The 15150-nt window shown below is 36.6% G+C and overlaps 1 protein-coding gene across 1 annotated transcript; it reads left to right on the top strand.

The window, feature by feature from the left end:
• Positions 1–226: 226 nt before the first annotated feature.
• LOC108677324 (structural maintenance of chromosomes protein 6) lies at positions 227–14339 on the top strand. Its single transcript, XM_018165544.2, has 14 exons — positions 227–412; positions 674–843; positions 1025–1313; positions 1573–1694; positions 1980–2114; positions 5426–5729; positions 5960–6118; positions 6628–6746; positions 7260–7388; positions 11318–11413; positions 11593–11672; positions 11890–12022; positions 12500–12621; positions 13011–14339. The coding sequence occupies exons 1-14, from the start codon at positions 283–285 to the stop codon at positions 13051–13053; spliced, it is 2031 nt and encodes a 676-aa protein (XP_018021033.1). The 5' UTR covers positions 227–282; the 3' UTR covers positions 13054–14339.
• Positions 14340–15150: the final 811 nt, after the last annotated feature.

The following is a 15150-nucleotide window of genomic DNA, read 5'->3' as shown; positions in this document are numbered from 1 at the left end:
CCATCAAACATTTATCACATGCCAGGTTAAGGTCTTTTGTATGAGATTCCTAAAAATTTATGAAAAATCAATATAGTCACATCCGGCACAGTTAAATGTTCTCTTACATGCACGTTCATTGGGAATATGTTGCTGCAGACTCTGGATGAGCTGCTTTGTGCTGGAAAATTTGTAAAAATATGTAGATATAACTGCTAAATGGATTTTTCAAACTTTGCTGTTGCAGATTTTCTGGTAGCAAATATTTATGTTCCTTGTAACCTGCCATCATCACATGCAATCATGCCCGATGATATATTTGAGTGCCGGATTTCGCTGCAACCGCTCACTGCAGCTGCCGTGGGGAGGGGCTGGTGTGCCATGCCAAGCCTCGCTCAAGTGTGTGCTGATGCTGGCGGTGTGAAGTGTGAAGGTGATCCTGGCATTTAGCTTCATTCTACGCTTATAGTTTAGTGGCATGGTTGTATGTAGTCGCTCTGTTCATGCTTGGAAATTGAATCCAAGATTTTGATATTTAATTATTTTCAGGCAAGTGATAGGCAGAAATTTCTTTTTTAATCATCAATATATAACATTCCACCTATTTGAGAAAGTACATGACAATTTTCTATGGTAAGGAAACATTTTTATTGCAAAACATTTCAAACCTTGCTTCACTATCCCCATTGTTCAGTTTTGGATGCTGGGGCTGCCTCCTCAGCACCTAAAGTTCCAATTGAGAACATCAAGGAAGTTCCAATTGAGAACATCAAGGAAGTTCCAATTGAGAACATCAAGGAGGAGTTGTTAGATGCAATGAAAATCTCAATTGTGAAGGAAGAACCATCCGATTATGATGAAAAGGTAATTTAATATTCTGTAAAAAGCAATAAAGTTTTGCATGAAAGAAATGTATAAATTAACATATTTAAAATATATATTCCAAATGATCTCTAACACTTTATAAATGTATGTGGCACTGTAAGACATTCCAGATAGATTAATTTCTCATGAACAATACCATTATTTTCACCTGTTTGTGCAGACACATGAGCCTCCCAGCTCTAGTTGTGGGAACCCACTGGTTCCTCCTCCCCCGCTGTGTGTGCCCTGCAAGAGAGAAGCAACAAGTGAGGCTCATGAAGCTCCCCACGCCCCCCAACAGTCCTCATGTGCATGTAACCTGCCATCATCACATGCAATCATACCCGGTAATATATTTGAGTGCCGGCTTTTGTTGCAACAACTTCCTGCAGCTGCTGTGGGGATGGGCTGTTGTGCCATTCCAAGCCTCGCTCAAGTGTGTGCTGATGCTGGCAGTGTGAAGTGTGAAGGTGAGCCTGGCATTTAGCTTCATTCTATGCTTATAGGTCATTGGCATGGTTGTATGTAGTAGTGCTGTTCATGGTTGGAAGTTGAGTCCAAGGTTTTCTAATTTAATTTTTATTTTCAGACAAAAATAGGCAAATATTGTCACTAAAACAGTATGTACCATTTGCCTATTTGGGAAATGAATAAATATTTTCTATATTGAGGAAACATTTTTTCTTGAAAAACATTTACCACCTTACTTCACTATTTCTTTTTTTGCAGTTTTTGATGCTGGGGCTGCCTCCGCAGCACCTGAAGTTCCAACTGTGTGCGTCAAGGAAGAGAGAGATGAAGCAATGGAGATCATCAGTGTAAAAGAAGAACCATTCAATTATGATGAAAAGGTACCCATGTTAGCTGGCATCTGAAATCCTTAATTTATTCTAGTCTTCTGGAAAATATAAGAATGTGTATGCAATGATGTGTTCATTTATGATAGATTATTCATAGGATTTTAAAGAAAAGGAGTATGATTCCAAGTGAGTCTTCAAAACGGTTTAAACCCACAATGGTAGTTGAATATCACTCACAAAATCAGGAGATTGTAATCAATTAATTTGGGAACTGAATTACCTAGGTGATATATTAATCCTCATGAGTGCAAGTATGATTTTCCTGTGTTGGGGCAGGCATGTGAGCCTCCCAGCCCCAGCTGCGAAGACCCACCAGTCCCCCCCTGCAAGAGGGAAGTGCCTAGTGAGGCTCCTGAGGCTCCCACCGCCCCCCAACAACCCTCAGCCATTGCGAGGGTGACAAGAGGAAAGGTAGGTAGTGTTTGCCTGGTAGAAAAACATGCATTTTGTGAGGTGTTAACTTTCAGTTAACTTTGTATGAAGAAAGAAGTATAATTAATGAATATGTGGATCAACTTGCTGCTCAAATCACGACATCTTGAAATTTTAATGTTAATATAAGTCGAGAAAATTCTTCATATTCAGTGGCTCAGCATAGCAATTCCTTGGCTTGTTTTGCGAAGTGCTTACATGTTTGAATTCCTATGGGATTTTTATGTTTTCAATTTTTTTATGCTCATTTTTTATGATAGGTGGTGTTGAAATATAATATTCTGAGTATCCTTGACAAGCAAAATTTTGATGGGTCATTCCAGTGTCTAGGTATAAGGACAATATTCAATACACCAGGGGCCGGATTGTCAAAATTTTGTAACTTTTTGTACTTGCGACCAAAAAGTTACGCATTATGTAAGTACACCCTAATTTTTGCATTATCAAAACTTTTGTACGCAAGACTTAGCTAAAAGCGTATTATCAAAACCATCTGGCTAACTGACCAATCAGAGGCTTTGGATTTGCTGTTCCTATAGCTCTAGTAAGCTCCTCTCGACCAGTGCGCAGTGCGCTTGGACAAAAGCAGGATGTGTGGTGTCAGCGGCATTTGCGGTGCCTGACTAGGGTGTATTTGGATAAATGAGCGGGACATTATCCAAATAGCAATGCACTTGTTGTTGCACTGAAACAAATCGGTGCGTTAGTTGCAGACATCTCAACTAGCTAAAACGCTCAATGCTGCTAAACGAATCATTCCGAATCTTTGTTCGCTGTTTTCTCAACAGTTAGTTCGCCGTTTTCTCTAATTTTCGCTCAACCACAGACAGCCACTGCTGCTAGGCTGATGACATCATGGCAGGACCAATAAGGAATGCCGAAAATTTACATGCAAGTTCGAATTTAATAGTTAACAAAAATTGATAATAGCTTAAATCAACCTAATAATAGTGATAAAATAACTAGTTGAATATATCATGCAATAGTGATTAAACACACGTACGACATTCTCATGCTTTACAGTTTTCATCATTGGTGTTTTGTTGCCTCGAATACAGAGGCGGTTTTGAAGTCATATTGGTTATGAAACATACCACGGTTCGATTACAGTCTGTGTTACTTGTGAGCCAGGTAAAAGGTCATAGACAGTTAATTCAAACTTATTCATTATTTCTAATAATGTATATAAAAAGCGTGCCAAAAGATTAACCTCGAGCTTATTATATCATAGCCATGATTTTAGTAAAATAAGTTACATAATAATTCTATTTCTACCTATCCCAAATAAAGTCAAGTATTAATTATTGGCGGTGCGATGAATGCTTAAACACCAACACCTCATACAACGTCGATCAATTTTTCATGCTACCAGTAATACAGCCCTGCGATAGCACGTGACCTGCAAGTTGTGATGGTAAATGATGGAGATTCTAAACTTTCCACAAGTTTAATTATTCTTCTCGAAAGAATAACAGAAGTAAATGATATCTAGAAAATGTAGGCAAATGGGTACCTTTTCAGTCATGATGTAGAAAGTTAGGCTAAATAGCTTATTTTAATTTGCAATGCGTGCGTGCTACCGTGGTCAAGTGGACAAAGGCTTCGCGCGGTCTGCTGCGAGCCCGGGTTCGAATCCTGCTACGGTCGGCTATGGTTCTTCCAGCGGAGAGTCGGAGTTAAGTGAATATATAGGGTTGCAAATAGAATGTCTAGATCTAATAATGCAGCTAATTGTAATACTATGCTCATATAATGTAACTTTCACGATTAAACATGTATACCTAAATCCGGTTATATCTCAACACGAAGGGACACATTCAGAGAGCTGCGTTGTGAAGAGCCATGTAGGAATTTCAATAAATATTTCATTTTATACAGCAATCGATGCCATGTATTTTCTTCGGATCTGTTACCCCGTAATATCATTAAGGGCGCATTAAAATCCTAGGCTATAAATTGCATACGAATTATTACATTTGTATTGTTGAGTAATAAATTTGAATTTAAATTTATCTCAAACGTTTACAATTTTTACATTTGAACATAGCAATAGTGGACGCGAAACTTATATCGTGGTATTCTAATAAAATGATGTACTTCCAGCAGTCTTTCTCTCATCCTATGCGCTATTGCCGCCGCTATATTATATTTGGTGTTCTCCTTCACAATACTGCATGCATAGAAGCGTCGGCGGTAAGTTCACCGAGGCTTTCTCCTTTTAAGCGCTAAAAATAGCTTTTAATTACGCGCTCCGGCTGGCGGAGGGGCGATTTAGACGCCTTCGGCAACTCATTTTGGGACAAATCGGGATAGTCACTTCGGTGCGTAGTTTCTACGCACCGATTTGTTTCTGTGTGTGATCATTAATTAACCGAAATTTCTTGACATAAGGGCAAATAAATGCATTATTCCCATCCAAAATTAGAATAATTTTTTAGAAGGTTACAAAGAATTTGGAAAATTTTGTGAGTTGGAGTTGCGACTGTCATAAAAAAAATAAATTCGTTTACAGAGAACTAGAAAAATGGTTGGCTTGTCAACCTCAATATAATTTTTGAATCAAAAAGGCATTAAGATATTGTTCAAGTGAATGATCATAAAACTGTGAGATTTGAATATCAACATTTGCTTGTAAATTATACCACAAAAGGCAATTGACATTTTTATCCCAAAAGCACCGTTTAGCTCGATCATATATTATATGTCGGATTATTGACAAAATTCTATCACAATTCATCGTGTTGCTACTTGCTAGTAAATCAATAGTTTCCTATTGCTTCAGTAGACACTCTAAACTTGTGCGGAACTCCACTTACGACATCTCCGAGCAGGCGTACAGTTACGTTACGTAGCTTCCCGCGCAAATGTTTTGATAACGCCACCGCTAGAGTTACGTCATCATATCAGCACTTACGCCACTCATAAATCGAATTTGCGTACTTACGAAGTTTTGATAATACGGCCCCAGGACAATATTGAGAGATTTTGATTTTTTTTAGTTTTCTGTATTGATTTAACATCTTATATGTATTTAATTTGTCCATTTTTAATGAATTGTCTGTCACATGATGCATTGTATATGCAAGACCCAAATTGAACCTCAATTGTTTTTTACGTTTGTTAAGTTTTAGTTCACAAAACAATTCTTTATTGAGATATTTCATTTACCATATCTAAACTGCAAAGACTTTTTTGGATTAGATATTGACCAATATTCGATATCCCTCAAATTTGTGAGCAGCTTGTTGTATAACCTAATTAACCACAATTTTCCAACCTGCATTCTTCAGCAAAGCGACTTGGAAGAAACTATCAACGGACATGAAAGTACTGCAAAGCGTGCAAAAGTTGTCAAGGACTCAGTGGCTGTTGCGGAAGGAAGCTGCCTAACCAACGAAATATCACTCCTACCACAAAAGCTTGGAAATTGCGGCAAAATTGAAAGGATTTCCCTTAAAAACTTCATGTGCCATACAAACTTGAATATAACCTTCAGTAGCGGAATAAATTTAATCCAAGGAAAAAATGGATCGGGGAAGAGTGCGGTCCTTATAGCTGTTGTTGTGGGCTTAGGAGGAACCACCAACTTGAAAGGTTAACTGCGTTACTCTATACATACATCTTTGATGCCAGTCATAGATGACAATAATTTTTGATTTTCAGAAAAATGCTAGGTGAAATAATTTTATTTTGTTTGAAACTTCCTCAATGCTATGCATATTATTTTATGATATATCAATTTGCAACGTAAATTAAAGCAAACCCATATGTCCTGGATTATCGTACAATCATAAGCTTTTTGCTAATATATTTTGTCTTTCCAGACTTGGTCCAATATGGACGACGGCAGGCAATTATAGAAATTACACTTTCTAATGAAGGCTCGAATGCCTACAAATTTTCAGAATTTGGGCATTCTATCAAAATTGAAACAAGGATTTTCTTAAAACGATCTGTTCAGTACAAAATTAAAGATCATCGAGGTAAGACTGATATCAGAATCATTTAGGAATCATGTTTCATATCTTGTTAATAGATGTCACTTTGTAAATATGCTACTTGGTGTGTTTGTAGTATTGCAGTGTGACAACTATCTTTTACTGAAGTGTAGAAAACATTATCCGTGGCTTTGGCTTTAAAGCTTTTACAGTTCAGTAGAGATTTCCAGAGCCACTGCCGTCACTTGTGAAAAAGCTATTAAACACCTTTAGAATAAATAAATTGTTTGCTTGGTGTTGAAGTGGGAAGTTTTCTTTCTGGATTAGATTATGGAAATTAGAATATCAATAATTACTTAAATGGAATTCGCATTGTCTAGAAAAAATTTCCTAGAATGTATTGTGCATGTCATTACCTGTGTCCTTGCTTACCTTGCTGTTACTTTCTTTGGGTGAATTTTTGCTGTCAGCTGAAAGGTAGTACTTTGGTATCATCATTGTATGTGTTAAAATGTATGTTTAGATTTGAATAATGTTTATGTTCTTCTTTATAGGTAATGCCAAATCGACCAATAAAGATCATTTAACATGCATTCGTGACGTTTTCGGTCTACAAGTTGGTAATCCCGCAGTAATCCTGAACCAAGATGAAGCTCGCTCCATTGCCATTGAGGTCAGTTGAAAGTAAAGTGTTTTTTATGTATATAATATAAAGATATTTCATTTTATGGGCATTATCAACTGATAAAAATATCTCTGATAGTTTTATAATTATTTGTAACTTGATGTTCATCTAAATATCATGCAAGTCAGCTAACACCTAATAATAATTCAAAGCAGTGTGATTGGTACAAGTATAAATTGGGTATCTCTAACAAGTATCTCTAACTATCTAGTACCAAGTTATGGTCTTATCTCTAGCTATCTAATACCAAGTTATGGTCTTATCTCTAACTATCTAATACCAAGTAGGTTGAGTATTGTATGTTCCGTAACATTGTGACAGCATATATATTCCTTAGGCATCCACTAGTCTTGATAGATAATTTTAAATTAACTTTAATGCTGTTTCAATCACTTCAGCCTATTTTCTAAACTTTCATGAATCCTAAATACATGCTCCTTCCTCTGATTTGAGCATATAAATGTTAGGATGTTGATTACTTCTTTTATTTCCAATTTCCAGAATCCCTCATCCCTCTACAAGTTATTCTTGGAAGCTTCCCTCATTCGACGTATTTGGGAAAAATACATGTCGTTGCTTCGCGATAACTACATTTCTACTGATATAAAAATAGTCGAATATAGACGCAAGGTTTGTAATTTGACATTTGTGCATAAAGAGGGGATGGCCTTCCAAATATTTTCAGATTCCTCGTGCTTCAAAGGTTATTGGTGAAAAATATGTTATTACCACGTTTTTCTTAGTTTTGCTACGTGTCCATCTGTCTGTCTGTCATCAGAAATTCAAACCTTAATTTAGAGCACTTCTGAAGATCCAAGAAACTTGAAATTTGGCATGCATGCTTATGCTGCATAACAATTCAAGATTTGATCATCAGAAGTAATAATAAAAAAATTTTTAAAGAAAATGAAAAAAAAACTAAAAATACACGGTTGGAGTTGGAAATCGAGTTTTTTTTTTGTAGAACATCCAGAGTTGCCAACCTTGGAAAATGATTTGAATTGCTAAAATTGCTCAACTAAAAAGTAGAAAATAAATTAATATAAAAACCGTTTTTAAAAACCACGTTTTTCTGCTGATTACGAAACTAAAAGCAATGAAATAAAACAAATAAAAAAACTTCTAAAAACCATGCTTTCTTAACGGACAAAAAAGAGAAACATTAACTCTTGCAAAACCAAACCAATGAACCGTGTGTCATTTTAGCCCTTGACTTTCAATTCGTAAGAATGTCTTAAGTTCGGAGCCCCGCTGAGAAAATTACAAATAAATACAAATCAAGGACTCTAACACAACACTAACAAATGAATATAACGCACAATGATAAATATCAATAATAATATTCAATATTTCCAGAAAGGCCACCACTACATCAACACAAAATATTGACACACGATAAACAATCCTAGTACTAACCTCTGTGGTTGATCACATAGCAATGACAAATAAGTAAACATTCATTTGCGAAGTCATCGGTGGTGAATCAAAACGGAAATGACAAATTAAACGAACCATATTGTAATCCCTAACATCACCCTCCACCAAGTACAAAAACTCTATTGCACTTAAAAAATCTCTAGCTAATGTGAAAGGATTGAACCTTTATCTCCCGTTTTAAACGACGAACATTCAGTACAATATTCCTCAATTACTATTTTAATGCACGCTATAACACATTATTAACCTTATTATTCTAACACGAAGCATATGTACATTTTATTAACAAGGCGACTAGCCTAACATTGGAGCTATCACATTCAATATGAAACATTTTGAAACTATGGTCACTAGAAATAAAACGATCAATGCCATCAAATTGAGATATAGACATAACCGCACTTTTGTTCTACGCAAATCCATCACACTATACTTTAACATTAGGATGATTATGCTTCATCAAACATTGCGCTCCCGAGACACTTTCTCCTACATATTCATTCTGCCACGGATCTGCCATGCCTTCTTTATAACCCTTTATCCCTTCCCGCACATACTTTAGATGCTCAGTCACAACCTTCGACGCATTCTTCCTCATAATTTCCTGCACCGAATCACCTGCATCACCACCCATCTCAAGTAAATCTGACATATTATCTAGCCAGCTGCAGTCAAAAGTGCCCGATACAGTGACTAAACGGTTCAACAAGTTTTCGGGAACAGTTACCGACCGCTCTAGCCACAATAGGAAATTATCTACTGAGAGAATATCTTTGTGGCCTGGTCCATTCTCAGACATAAATTTCGCAGAAATCGACTCGGATGAACCTAAAGGCTTGAGCTGAACATCTCTATCTACCAGGGTCGAATTTTTACACTCCACTTTCGCATTTCTTTCCTCATCTGCAGTGTTTTAACATCAGGTTCAAAACTCCAATCGAGAGAACTTCTTTCCGCATTGGATTGTGTCTGCTGTTCTGTAATATCTTCTGTTTCGAGGTCTTGTAAAGTGACGTAGAGATGATATTTTGCTTTCAGTTCATAAAATTCTCTAACTTGATTAGGATCGTTCATAGGTTTAGAAACATCTTCCTCCTGTTTCACTTCACTCATAGAATCTTTTGTGTCGCGCTCACTGTCTCCATCGTTTACACCACACGGCACAAAATTGGCGTATCCACTATCACTTGCATCGGTCGATGACAACTCTAAATTGCTCGGTAAAATGACATTTTTCATCCATTTATTTCCATTTAAGGCCACAGATAAATTCATGGCTCCTAGATTTATAGGTTCGGGAAGTTTACAAGAACTAGCTGTGTGTGGCGATGATCGATCTGCAACCGTTTCAGTACTAGATCGCCTGTAGTAAGGACACTCTCTGAGAAAATGGTTTCCAGAACCGCAAATGAACACTGTTTCAACCTGACACGACATTCTTGACTAACATGACCACTACGCCATCAGTATTCCCAACATTATCACCAGAATCAGACCTTTGACCGTTTCGAACTGTCTGGTTGCCGGTCTTCCTTGGACGAGGTTCCAGAGCCTTGCGATGGACTCTCGACCGTTGGTTATGGAAAAGAAAATTACTATACCGGCCAAACTTGCGAGACTCGTTGACGCTCGAAGGTGCGCACTGAGGTGTGGTACCATCTCTGTTCTTGCAGCGTACACAGGTAACGAAGCTTTCATTGGTGAAAATTTCTTCGCTAAAATACGGCGCCCACCTGTGTTTGAACTGGCGTAAGGTTTCTTGGTATTCAGTGGGGAATGAGAATATTCTGATTTCTCGTCTTGCTAAAAACTTCGTGAAATGTTCAAGGTTCTCCATGATGAAACAGATCTCTTCGTGGCTATACGTTGCATCTTTTCGCTCGTGGACGTTTGCCATCTTCAACAATAGTTAGATCTCGTGGGCAAGAAGCACAACAAATAAGCAAAGGTCTTGCGATCAGCTGTCAGGCGCGTTCGGTGATCCGAAACTCACGATATCATGAACGTTAATTTTGTTTAATTTACTTTACTCTACTTTGCTTTACGTTACTTTATTTCGAAACATTTACCCAGGTACGATTACTATTGTCACGGCACCATGATGTTGGGACTAATCAATAAATAAGCATTATCTGACCCCAAACACTTGACCAGTGATCGTTTTCAAAGGATGAATAAAAATAAAGAATGAAAACCCATATTAATAAATGAACGATAAATACAAGAAAACAAAATATAAACCTATAAACCGTGTGTCTTTTTAGCCACTGACTTTCAACTCGTAAGAATGTCCTAAGTTCGGAGCCCCGCTGAAAAAAAACACAAATAAATACAAATTAAGGACTCTAATTAACGCAACACTTTTTTGAATTGAAGATTGAATTACCTGAATATTACACATAATGATAAATATAAAAAATAATATTCAATATTTCCAGAAAGGCCACCACTACATCAACACAAAAGATTAACAAACGATAAACAATCCTAGTACTAACCTCTGTGGTGGATCACGTAGCAATGTAGCAATGACATATAAGTAAACATTCATTTGCGAAGTCATCGGTGGTGAATCAAAACGGAAATGACAAATTAAACGAACCATATTGTAATCCCTTACATCGTTATGTAAGAGGTAATGTTTTTCTTTTTTTGTCCGTTAAGAAAACGTGGTTTTAAAATTTTTGTATTTGTTTTATTGTTGTATGTATCAAATTAGTATTGAGACCGCGAAATAAATTCAGAGTTCAGTAGAAAAAACGTTTGTCTAGAGATAAGAATCACAAACCGAATGGTGGCACTCAGCCTTTATGTACGGCAAGAATAAAACTCAAGCGAGGTTTAATTTACTTTGAACTTCACATATAAAAGATATTTGAAAACACTGCTGTGAATATTTTGCGGCCAACCCGTCGCGGTTGACTTTAAGGAAGAAGAAAACGAAAATTTTTTCCTTTGCTTTCGTTTGTTGCAGAAGTTCCCTCTTCCTTCAATTCTTTTTCTCCTTCATACTCTTTGTCGAAATCTTCAATTGCTATTTTAATCACGAGATTATCTTCTGTTATGTTTTCAGATTGTATTGAGTTAATTTTTGTTTCTGTTTTCTTTCACAAAAACTTCAGGAAGATTTCGAGGTGATCTTTGCTGACACCTGCAAATACCATGAACTTTTCATACAGCATTGCTTCGCCAGGTCTCTGAGGCATAGAAACATAGACGTGAGTGCGTTCGCAATCATCAAACAATGAAATCAATGATATTCAATTAAAATATAATCTCATTTTGAATTGTTTGAGTTGTAGTTGAGTATGAAACGCGTTGTTGGTAGATTTACGTTGTTATGTCAAAACAACTTCTATGACCATAAAGGATCTCTTCATCTTTCCATTAATTAAAGGGCATCATCCACATCGACCACACAAAAAAACTGCTCACAATCAACACGTGGAAGACTTGGTCATCCAAAGTAACCTCCACGTGAGTTCTCGTCTATAGATGCTAGAAAATTTATAATGGAGAAATTTCTGCTCGCCTCTTTTGAATAGATTTTTGTCTGAGAACTGGGCCCATATGGTTTCGGCAGTTCTACACATGAATATAATTGATTGCATGAATCTTACTCTAAAAAATGTACCTGAATTTAATATTTTAAGTAGTTGATATTTTTATGATCACTAATTCTCTAATATCACAGTAAAGGAAAGAAGATCAGCATTGCCAAGATGTCGGCCCGAGATCGATCTTTCATCAAGGTCTCGTTTTTGCTGGCACTTTGGTCGACGACGGATAGTCCTGTCCGAATGTTGGATGAATTCGACGTTCTCACGGTGAGAGGGAAACAATCTTTTGTCCCATCTGAATATTTGATGAGTTCGACGTTTTCGTGATGAGCAAGTATCAGTTTGAAAGCATGTAGTTTTCCAAGTGCTGATAAAGTATTGCCTTCGTGTAAGTTCGTGCAGTCAATTTACTATTGAGGACAAATACTTGTCCGACAAACATGCGCTTACACTGTCAACTCAAAGATTGAATTAATATTAAGTGCACTTCAATAAATTTGAATGCGTAAAATTAACTTCCATTAACTTAATTATTTATTGTTTATAAGAAAGAAAACTTCAATGATCATTTCTTTCTGAATGGAGAACCTAAATGGTTCTCCATTCTCTTCATGAATAGAGAACCTAAAAACTTTCGAGATTCCTCTAGTTATTTCGTTCAATTTTGCAGCTAATTATATTTCGTCAGATATGTGGTTCAGCTTATCGTTATTGTAAATATCTAAAGTAATTTCTATGTTGCAGGAACTCGTTTATCGGAATCAAAGCATGGATACGATGATTAAAGCCACCGAAAATACTCAGCACATTTATCTCACGTCGCAGGACGTCAAAATGAGCAACGACACCAAAATTTCCATTTTCAGGTTTGAAACCAAGTTTCAGTTTGAAAGCAAACCACCTTTCGAAATTAAGTGATGACGTCAGCTTAAAGTTCGTGTTCTGCTAGCCAAGAACACCAGTAGCGGCTGAGCGACTCCGCTCTTCAAGACCAGATGCCGTGCTATCGAAACTAACTTCAGTAAACTTAGCGACCAGTTTCTCGTCTGACATTGGTGGGCTTAGCTTGAAAAGCCGTCAGGTATTAGCTGATTGGGTGTACATAGCGGCAGATTTCTAGTCTGTAATTGGCGGGTTCGACTTTAATAGTCGGCAGTCATGGACTGATGGAGTGAACTTGAAGCGACTAACTAAAAACTAATTAATATTTAGATTTTCATGCTCCATGGATCTAATCTGATTTTGTCTATTGCAGAATGCCTGATCGGGACCGCAACGCACCACCACCTGACGAATGATTTTTCTTCCTGAAAGTACAATTCGCATCAGTCACTGGCACACTTTTACGTCATTGCACAAAAATTATCTCTAGTACTGTAAACGTTCATGTCCTCCGTTCACTGGGACAGATTGCACGGACCGCGAACTGACTCAGAGAAGCTACGTTGTTCGTTCATGTTATGAATTGCCAAAACAGGAAAACTCGCTTAAAGTAGGCTTTTTGGAAAAGCCCATATGATGTCATAGTGGCACTGGATGAATTTTTTTCGTTACTAAAATATTCAAAATATCCATTATATAAAAAAGTGCTGCGAATTAAAGTCGACTGGCTTTGGCTCTGCCCACTTATATGTTAGAGCAAGCACGCCATTCTTGTTGAATGTTTCGAGTTTCTTCACGACGCGCGTGCTTCTATGAAGTGACTGATCATACTTGAAATGACGTAGGTTGATTTTTTAGATTTACTTTCTGTTTTCTATCGCCATTTACAAGAGGAAATTTGACATGAAAATGGATTGATTTTTTTTATTCACGTATACATATAAAGACACCGATGTGGGATATCTATCTCTCTGTTGTACAGCTAAGAATCCAACATCCCAAACTCTTCTTTTGCAGTGCCAAGCTTTGGACTTCAACTATGAAAGATTAAAGATTCAGCCTCCGTATAGTTACCTAATTTCAATCATAGTTTCGCAATACTCGTCATTCAATTCGATTTTTTACGTATGTTTAAATGGATTTCATTGCCGGGAATGAGTTCTAGTAGTCGAAACATTCTTTGTTTCAAATGGGTTTTTCTTTTGACACGCTGAATTCATTTACGTTTCGTTTTATTTCGAATGAGTAGGTCGCACTTAGTTGTAGTACGTACTTCTGATGCCTCTTTGAATTCTAATTTGGTGATATACTTTCCATCTAAATTATTACTCGAATAATATTATATATTATTAAATACCTTAAACCATTTCTAACTTGCTTTCGTGTCAGTTGATTCGGCGATAAGTTTCACTAAAGTTCAGTTGGGCGTTTTTTATTGAAATATTATTATTGAAAATAATAAAATATTATTGAAATAATCAAGCTGACCTTAACAGTGTACAGAAGTTGGTGTCGCTTCTAGTTCACAAGGAATTTATTCCTGACTTGATCCACCATCGTCAAACTGTTATAGTTGTTCTACTTAGCTTCTTACTTTTTTTGTTGTATTCAGTACTTGTATTCATAAGATTTCATGATCGTTTCTCCTTCCAAAATTTTCTACTTCTATATTACTTTTTTCATATTCTATCTTACTTATGTACTTTTCTCATAACAGTACAGAAATGGAAATTTAAGTAAAAGTTTGTAACGCTCATGTCCTATAATTCAACCGTGTCTATCTTATTACGAAGAACCGTTGAATAGATAATAAACAGTGCGTGTAAACTTAGTAACGTTTGTATATGTTATCTTCATTCTAGTTTTTACTAATGGTAACATAGAGACATGCTCGTTTTTCGTCCTTCAACCCAATCACTAACAATGTTCAAGAGGAAGTCAAAATCCAGTTGTGTTCAGGATTTAATGTTCCAAGTTTCAAGTTCTATACTGTGCTCCGGCACGACTCCGCACCAGACAATAACTAACCCGGCGTTCCTATAGTGCGGACGTGAGATGATTCTGTGAGATGATCCAGTCGATTCTGTCTAAACTAAAAATCACGGAATTAGGATGTGTCTAATAACTACTTTAACAGCGTGGAAAAAGATTTCGGAGTTTGTGTCGACAAAGTGCTGATATTTTCTGGGCATATTGAAACGCAAGCTAATAAATCTAATACACTTTTTTAGATTATCTTGGACTGATTTTTATTTTATCTTAGATTAGATAAGATTATCTTATTTTTTAGAATCTTGGACTGATCAGACGCTCTTACGAGTTCAAAGATGTAGAAGCGATGAAGCAGTTGTTTGTTGCTAGTATGAACGCGTTCAAGAACAGACTAGATAAAGCTATAGAAAAATATATGTTCAGATTTGAAATGCCTAGCTACTTATCGAACCCGGTGGAAGTCTAGTAGCTACTTCAAACTATCGTCAGTCTTGAAAAGATCCGGTGAAATGACACGATTT

Source organism: Hyalella azteca, unplaced genomic scaffold, assembly GCF_000764305.2.
Source record: "Hyalella azteca isolate HAZT.00-mixed unplaced genomic scaffold, Hazt_2.0.2 contig11439, whole genome shotgun sequence".
Classification (NCBI taxonomy): domain Eukaryota; kingdom Metazoa; phylum Arthropoda; class Malacostraca; order Amphipoda; family Hyalellidae; genus Hyalella; species Hyalella azteca.
This window is presented reverse-complemented; position numbering and strand designations above follow the sequence as displayed.